We start from the raw sequence: 9,395 nt of genomic DNA on the forward strand, positions 1-9,395 counted from the left end.
CTCTAAAAATTAAAATTAACTAATAGTAAAATAAGAAACGTGATATAAAATAAAGAAAATGAAAATAATATAAAGTAAAACTAAATATATAAATAAAATAAAATAAAAAAATATAAAATAAATAAGAAAAACAAAAAAAAATTTCGCAATCGCTCCAACCGAATATCGAACCTGGCAGCTACAGGCTTGTAGCTCGCAACTCTCGCCACTCGGCTACCGCGTACGCGAAACTCGACTGCTTCGTTTGCTTACTTGTACAAAAGACAACAACTGGCCGTTTTTACCAGTGTTGTCATCGAAAATTCCCCGGATCCGAGTTAATTCCCAAAAATTTCGTGCATTTGTTCGGCTGCTTATGCTCATTTTAAAGAGGAAAATGAATGAGTTAAAGCAAATTAAGGCTGGTTATGCAAATAATCGAGCACGTTTGTCTACCGTATAACATTCGCGAACGCGAACTATCTGGACTGGTTTTATGCTTCGTTCGCGAAGGAGAATCAATACGGAATATTTGATGCGTTCACCTTCGCGTTCGCGTACGAAGGTGAGTGAATATTCCCGAACCCTGGAAATTATATTTTTATGTTTTTTGTTGTAGAATGAACCATATTTTTTTTAATTGTCGGAAAAATGTTACAGTAAAAATTGTTGCATATATTGTAAAAAGCAGCTGTGCCAATACTTTTTGCCGGCAGTGTACTTGTAAATAGATTGTTCAAAAACTAACAACATTAAATCTAAATAATAAAAAACAATTCAGAAGTAGGAAAGAATACAAGTGTATAATGGCTTTATACTCTTATATCAATTTAACGCAGTGCCCATTATCATTTATTTGTATAATCTCGGCCGACTGAAGTTCTATTAAGAAACTAAGAGCAACAGCGGCAAATCGTTTATTCCTCTGCAATGGCGTCTTAGTAATGTCGAATGATACGTTGCGTATAATCTCTTGTAAAATATCCAGTTTAATTTGCAATCGTTGAACGTTAGCGTCAATCGGCGTTTCCACATCGTATGCGTAGTAAGATGCTGACAAGAACGCCGCCGTAGGTGTATTTCCAGCACCCTGATAGCATAATTTCAACATACGCTGCCATTCAACTAGATTATCCATAATAGTTGAGATCGATTCAATATGCTCAAATACATCTTCGGCTAACGGGGCTGGCATGGGCGGCAAAGCTTGAAGTAGTCCTATCTCCTCATTTATTTCATTTCTTGCATTTTTGTATGTTCTATTACCAGTTTGTGGCCTACGTGTATGATGGCGCTTTCTGCGTCGATTCGGCACCACTTTCACATAACGCAGGTCTACTTGCCGCTGTCTCAGCACATCAAACCAGTTTCTACGCTCATTTGAAGGAGTGGGCTCAAGCGTTTCAGCCGGTTGTAATGTTCCAGGATCCTGCAATACCTCTGCCGGCATTTCCATGTGGCTAGTATTTAGATATTCTTCAGCAGTTGCTATGATAGTTCCTAGAACTTCAGAAACTTCTATAGTAGAATTTATGCCACCTGGTATTTCTAATTGTAAAGTTCTAGCTTCCCGACACGGTATACCAGGGGCAAGATCAGTGATTCCATAATTTAGGTCGTTAGTCGTTAATCCTCCGATAGGGTGTAATGGTGTCGATGAGAGATGTGTGTCGCGTCGTAGTAGTGTTCGACGAAATTCTTCTTCACGTATGGAAGGCAAAGTTAAAGTTCTGGGGAGTAGTAAACCCTCCGTCCGATGTACATATAAAACACCTGATGTTGATTGAATCAATGGAGTTTTATTCAATTTATTCTCTTCAGAGCGGGAGGATATTGCTGGAGGTGTGAAAAATATATTCTCACTCGGTAATGCAGGTGTGACACCGCTCCCTTGTAGACTGTTATGGTGATAAAAAAATTATGTGTATTAGTCAACAAATTTTTCCAACGGTAGGTCCTTTTTAACTTTCCCTGTCACATATGAAGATGACATAGAAAGCATTCTACAGTCAAGAAATGTTTACTAAACTGATTAAAAAACCCGATTTTTTTAAATTTATGTGCGATGCATCAAAATCTTTGAAAGCGTCTAGAAAAAACATATTGCTGAAAATTCGAGAAAAATCGTTGGTCGTTTGGGGGGGTTCTCAACGCGATTTTTTTTTTACTAAATCGCGCACCTAAAATAAATCTTCGTCAAAAATATCGTCGATTTACCACATACATCGAGCTAAATTCTGAAATTTCGCACATAAACGTATATAATAATATTGTAAAGAATTTACTGTAATAAGGTTATTTTAGAATGTACTTATATATTACAGTCTACCATGAGTCGATGTACTTTAAGGGACATTAGTCTCACATGTACAAAAATGAATTAATAAATGAAATGAAAATGAAAATCTAATGTAAAATGTAAAATTAAATTTAAAAAATGTGTCACGCTAATAGATAATTAATGGCTAACTTGCGAAAATTAGTTAGTTCATAACTATTGATTTAAAAACTGTTTGAGCTCAAATTTTAGAAGAACCTTTAGGTCACCTTCAGAAACTACAGCGTGGCGACGAATAACTGTTACCCAGGTTTTTTTTTGAGAAATAAAAGGGTAATTTACAGACTTTGCGAAAAAAGTATTTTATAAAAAATTTTCCACAGATTTTACTTTTGTTGTATTAATTAGTTTTTAAATTTTAATCCTTATTTACATTTGCCAGCAGTGTAAACTTTGAGAGAAAAGTTTATTTGGCACGCAAGTCTTTTTCAGGTGTATTTTTCCTTAGGCCTTATATAAAAAAATACAAAAAAAAAAATAAAAACTGTATTGGGTTGGTCGAATAAATGGCCGTCCTAGTCGCCAGTTCCGAGTTTTTTTTTTTTCAATTTTTGAGTATGAGGCTTTATGTTGGACAAAAGGGGGGGAGTATAAGCGACTCAAAATGGAGAAAATTAGCTTATGGTTACAGAAGATATGGAATAAATTATCTGACGAAGGCCTGCGTGCCAAATAAACTTTTCTCTCAAAGTTTACACTACTGGCAAATGTAAATAAGGATTAAAATTTAAAAACTAAGTAATACAACTAAAGTAAAATCTGTGGAAAATTAACAATAAAATACTTTTTTCGCAAAATATATAAAGCACCCTTTTATTTCTCAAAAAACCTGGCTAACAGTCATTCGTCGCCACGCTGTATAATACAACAACAAAAACATCCGCACTCATAATTTGTTAGAGTTGAACAACTTCTTTAACTTTTGGGCCTACACTACAGTATTGGACATATCTATAGCACCCCCTTTCAAAGCGATATTGTTTGCCACTTATGTTTAGTTATTTGTTTTTAAGAATTTTCATTTAAAATACAGTTCATTCTCTAACAAAACCCACATAAACCCATGTTTTAAACTTTTTAAAAGACCGCAAAAAAGCGCAACAAACTTTCCCTTAAATTTCAAACTTTTTTCTCAGAAGCTCTAGAATTTTTTTGAGTACACAGTTTTATAGCGCATTCAATTTTAGTCCAATAATGTGCAAGTTTCAAGTCGCTAAAGATTACCGTTGATTTTTTAGAATTTTATTTGTCTCATTTGCTTCCATATAACGACTAAACACAATTTAGTTTTATATGGCACAAACCCGCAACATCCTCGGCGAAAAAAATTCTAAAAAACCAACGGTAATTTTTAGCCACTTGAAACTTGCACATTATTAGACTAAAATTGAATGGGCTATAAAACTGTGTATTCAAAAAAATTCTACCGCTTCTGAGAAAAAAGTTTGAAATTTGGGTGAAAATTTGTTGCACTTTTTTGCGGTCTTTTAAAAAGTTTTAAACTTGAGTTTATGTGAGTTTGGTGAGATCAATACCTAAAACTAAATAAATAAACATGAGTGGCAAACAATATTACTTTGAAATGGGGGTGCTATTGTATTGGCCAATACTGTATGTGAGTGGGGTTAAAATCGTGTCAATTTACGTGTAGCTACCACTGTGTATGACCTTGAAACACTGAAGAGAATAACAACCCGGATGGGACGATCACATCAAAATGGAGAGAAACTAAAAAAAGAACAATAGGAGTTAGTTCAAAACGATCGAAAGATATTTTTCTTTGACATTGCAGAAAGGGGAGTGACTCTTGTTCAAGAGTACAACAACCTCTTAACCAGAAACGAAAAGCAACAACAACATGGTTTGATTTTTCCAGTTAGCGAGCATCTAAAAATGTTCAAAGATGTTAGAAAAAGTACAGATATGAAGGTATAGGAATGATTTTTGCAATAAGTACCTTCAGTTGCTTATACATACATTAGGCTGGGTCGATTTTGTATGGGGGAAAATAAAAGGCATTTCACCGTATTGTAATAATAATATTATGATGTCTTACGTCTAAGCCAATTGTTATTGGCCACGAAAGATTAATTTAAAACTTATGTTTAGCCCGCGCAATTGAATCAAAGTGTATGAATTTTGAAAATGAAACTTTGGCTTGTAATATCTATGGAAGGCGTTAATTGTAATAAACAGGAAGATATATCAAATTAAGGGTTACTAAGTTTAGTACCTCACGTTCATTTATCATTTTTCAAAAGGTCTGCAAGTTTTTAAGCTATTAAGATAAAACACACAACTATAATTTTCTCTTATGAATTTTCAATTCTTCCTTACTTCAGCAACCAAGTGAAAAATACAAAAAAGTGAGACGAGATTTATTTCAAACGTTTTAATGTTTTCGGATGTTTATTTAATATTAAAGGACCATTAACTTGGTCACGCCTTGGTCAGTTTTCTAGATCCTGGTGAATGAAGTAAAACATCTATTGTCAAAGATTAGGAATCGTTAGATAAGTTAATATTAGTTTCAAGCATATAAGTATTTACATACATTAACATAATACAATTAGGGTGAGAAACGCCCATTTCATTAGTCACCGAAGAAGCACATTTTTCGCGGTTTCTAAATTTGTCGTTACATGAAAGTAGGGGACGTGCAATAAGTGTTTAGATATACATAAATATTTTAGTTTTCCATTATGTGAGAAAGTGACTGTAGGTATATGCAATAGTCTTTAACATATCCTGGGAAATCCTTTTGAAGACTCCCCAATTGGACGATATTGCTTTGCATTCAGCATGAACGAAAAAAGTCATTCCCTGGCTCACTTTTCTTTAATCCGGTTCTTTCATTTAAAGGTTATATATAAAGGTAAAACGATTGAAGACATTTTTTTAGAAAAAACTGCAGATCCGCTTAAGTTGCTCGATACAACTTTGGTAAATGTTACTCGATCGGCACGTAATAATTATCAAATTGAAGACGAGACTTACTGTTACTGATTTATAATAATAATACGATGAAAATCGTTCAGATTATAAACAAATTATTAAAAAAAAAAAAATGTTGAACAATTTTTTTTTGTCATTTTCCTATATTTGCAATTTTTATATTGTATGCATAAACATAAGTAAACTATAAGTGTTTCTAGAAGTTGTACCTGTTCAATGTTTCCATACTCATTTTCATAAACAAAATTTTTCCACGATGATGGAAAATAATGGCTTTTCTATTAGAGCTACCGATATTGTTCCTAAATTTGCAAAAATTCGCAAACTGTAGCTAATATTAAAAACAGATTAAAATATTTGGGACCAGCGACCTAAATGCACGCCAGCAATATTAATGCTGTTCTTTACATCTTTTGACTATAGGCCAGTGCAATTATCAACAACACAATTACAATTTCGTTGATAAGCTTGAGATTAGCGATAAGCTAAAGGGCTGCGAGAAATGATATTTGGCTCTTATCTTTTGCGTTAACGGATTCATTATCTAATAATATGCACCACACCTTTTTGCTGAACCCAGAATTTTTAACAAGGGCCCCTATTATGAGTTGCATTCGATCTTCGAAAGTGGTGAGTGCTTAGGGTGTTCACAATACATTTGTTTACAAATCGAGCAAACTAAATAGTGTGCTTATACATATGTAAATTTGTGCAAATTAAAATGAAACAAAAGAAAGCGAGTTTATAAAAACGTGGTAAAAAAAAGTTTAATTAGTACAACGGAGTTCTGATTGGTCGATTCGTCAGAGGATGAGAGCTTAGAAAACTGGCCAGGAGCAGAAAACGTTTTAAGAGAGTTTAAGGGCAGTCTTTCGAATATATTTTGACATACAATATATTTAAGAAATTTTATGATCCAAATCTATTTTGAATATATTAAAACTATAAACAGCTCCATAATATTGTTCCCAGAGATCGTGCCAACAGCGTATTGGGATTTTCTTTCATAAGTAAAACCAGACAGTTCGATACACCAACGAAAACAGAATTCTATTCGACAGAAAATTCGATACTCAACGAAAATTTTTACACGCTTGCATAGCTCATAAAACGAATTTCACTTTCGATCTTCGATCTGCGATAGATCCAGCGAAGATCGAAAATCGAATGCAACTCATAATTAGGGCGAAGAACTGGTATTATTCGACTAGTGTGCTGTGGGCCACCTGGCGGTCGATGCGCGGACTCTCACAATTAAAATAAAAGACTAATATCTTGCAGGCTTGTTAACTTCATGATACAAGATATTTTCACTATTACCAAGGGATTCGAGAAAAACTAGATTTTCGACCCGCCCTATTATAACATAATTATCACTATTTGCCCATTCTCTGACATTCCCTTGCAAGAAAGAAACATCTTCAAAGCAAAGTACAACAAAAAATTGCCAACTATTTACTGTCACAAAATTCTCCAGTTGAAGGTCTTTGACTTTGCTCTTACCATTCTATTTTTTCTTTCAAAGTCGTCCACATACCCTCTGCCGTAAGTTACCGTCAATACTTTTCAATAGATTCTTTCGTTGAGAATGCATAAATGTGAAGTGAGTTTCTTAATGTTGTTGTTTTTGCTGTAGCGGCTACAACAACCCCGACCGGATCGGTTAGTCCCTCAATCGTTGTCGACGAGCTCTACTCGCGGTAGCCCCAGGAAGCATGCAGCCGCGTTGGGGTCCGCCCATATGGAGAGGGGCGTCAGTAGAGTAGGGTTCAGTCTCTCCGCATACCGGCCATTAGAAATTTCTTGCAGAGCATTGTTATGCTCATTAACGGGGAGCATTTGGGCTTCGTCGTGCAGGTAATGTTGCGGCGAAATCAGAAGGCATCCTGTCGCTGTACTGAGTGACGTATTTTGGCAAGTAGCAGCTTCATCCACTGCATCCTACTTGTCCCCGGTGACCACACGGGCGCTCCATTGTTCAGTACCGGCCGGCAATTGCCTTGTATGTTGTCAGCAAGGTTTATTTGTCTTTGCCCAAGGTGCTGCCGGCTAGGGACTTGAAGACCTTGTTGCGGCTTTGCACTTTGTTGACAATTGCGGTTGTATGCGCCGAGAAGGAGAGCAGACTGTCGAAGGTTACTCCGAGGATCTTCGGGTTGTTCACCGTCGGAATTGGTTCGTCATCGACATTCCAAGTTGTAGTCTGGCTCCCTTCGTCCAGGTGGTCAACAGTTTGGCTGAAAATTTTGTAGGGGAGAGGGTTAGGCTCCGTGCAGTGAAGAAGCGAGAAAACTCGGCGAGATAACCATTTACTTTCGGGCGCAAGTCATCAATTCCATTCCCAGACGCTATGATCGAACAATCGTCAGCATAAGACACAATCGAGACTCCCTATGGTGGTTGAGGGAGCTTTGAAATGTAAAAGTTAAACAGTAATGGGGAAAGGACACCACTCTGTGGAACCCCCTGTTTTATTTTCCTGGGTTTGCTCGATTTGTCCTGAAAAGTTACTGACGAGTGACGACCACTCAAATAATTCGCCGCCCACCGTCCCGACTCCGGGGAGAGAGGATGCCTCTATGTCTTCTATTAGCGTTGAATGGCTGACAGTGTCGAACGCATTTGACAGGTCCAACGCTACTATAATAAATCTCTCACAGGGACGGTTGCGGTTAAGGCCACGAGTTATATGAGTGTGTATGGCGTTAAGTGCTGTTGCTGTACTGTGCACTTTACGGAAACCATGCTGATGCTTCGCTGGGGTCAGGCGGTTCGTGAAATACGGGAGCAGCAAGGCCTCTAGTGTCGCCACTCAGATAATTCGCCGACCACCGTTTGAGCCTCTATGGGAGAGAGGAGGCCTGGCCTCTATGTCTTCTAGTAGCGTTGAATGGCTGACAGTGTCAAACGCCTTTGACAGGCCCAGCGGTACTAGAATGGTTCTCTCACAGAGACGGTGTCGGTTTAGGCCACGAGTTATCTGGGTATTTATAGCGTTAAGCGCTGTTGTTGTGCTGTGGAATTTACGGAGCCCATGCTGATGACTCACTGGGGTCTGGTGGTTTGTATAGTGCGGGAGTAGAAGGGCCTCTAGTGGTTTCGCCACCGGGGAAAGGAGAGTTATCGGGCGATAGGACTCTCCTTTGTAAGTATGAACTGCCGGCTAAAATAGCTCGCGCATCGCTCTGGGTCCGACGAAGCGTGGTCACCAAAGTCTATTTCAACTCTGTCGTCACGCTTTGTCGGATTGGACAATGACCTCACTGTTGACCAAAGCTTATTCACACCAGAGGCCAAGTTGCAGGGCTTCAGATGCGCTTTCCATTTCGTCCCCTTATGTACGTTCACAAGTTGCCGAGTTGCTATCCCTGATACGGGAATTTCCGGGAGCGGCCTGACGAAGGTTGACATGCTCATCGGCTATGACAGCCGCTTCAGCAAGAAAATTCGGACGGGGCTCCGAGATACATCCCGCTGGAACGAAGCGGGCTGCAGCAGCAGTGACAACCCTACGGAATTTACGCTCACCTACGTGAACGTCGGTTGGTGCGGGTGGGGCAGTGAACATCCGCGAAGCCTTTACAGTCAGCTTTGGAAAAGTTGACATAGGTCCTGTGATCCGCGGAAGCAAAGTCCGCAGATTTACCGATCCAGGATGACTATGGGCAGATGGTCCGTTAAATATTTCAGGCTCTGTTGTGTAATTCAATTATAGTTTTAAGTACTTTAAAATACAACCCTGTAAATGAATATGCAACTAGCAAGAACATGAAATAAAACAGTCGTCAATTAGAAGTCAAACATATAACATGGTGTCAGATCAGACGTCAAACAATATGAAGAACCAATTTATTTCAATGGCAGCAAATTTGCCACCATTAAACACAAAAGCCAAAAACCTATCGCAAGAGTGGAAAAATTGGAGTAACCAATTCAAAGTGTTTCTCCTGGTGTCCAATTTAGAAGAACAGTCGGATAGACGCAAAGTGGAGATTTTACTGCACCACATTGGCGCAGAGGCCTTCGAAATATTTATTCTTTTAATTTGGATATAGACAGCGTGAAATACAATGATTTGTGGAAAAAGTTTAACGAGTACTTTGTTCCCAAGACTAATCTTGCA

The 9,395-nt window shown here is 37.8% G+C and overlaps 1 protein-coding gene across 1 annotated transcript; it reads right to left on the reverse strand.

Annotated features, from left to right (window-relative positions):
• Positions 1-722: 722 nt before the first annotated feature.
• LOC108367523 (uncharacterized) lies at positions 723-7,111 on the reverse strand. Its single transcript, XM_017622152.1, has 2 exons — positions 7,059-7,111; positions 723-1,877 (listed from the first exon to the last, which is right to left on the reverse strand). Exons 1-2 carry the CDS (start codon positions 7,109-7,111, stop codon positions 800-802), a joined length of 1,131 nt encoding a protein of 376 aa, XP_017477641.1. The 3' UTR covers positions 723-799.
• Between the last annotated feature and the right edge of the window lie 2,284 nt (positions 7,112-9,395).

This window comes from Rhagoletis zephyria, unplaced genomic scaffold (assembly GCF_001687245.7).
Source record: "Rhagoletis zephyria isolate East Lansing unplaced genomic scaffold, Rhagoletis_zephyria_1.1 Rzeph_scaffold_02716, whole genome shotgun sequence".
NCBI lineage: Eukaryota > Metazoa > Arthropoda > Insecta > Diptera > Tephritidae > Rhagoletis > Rhagoletis zephyria.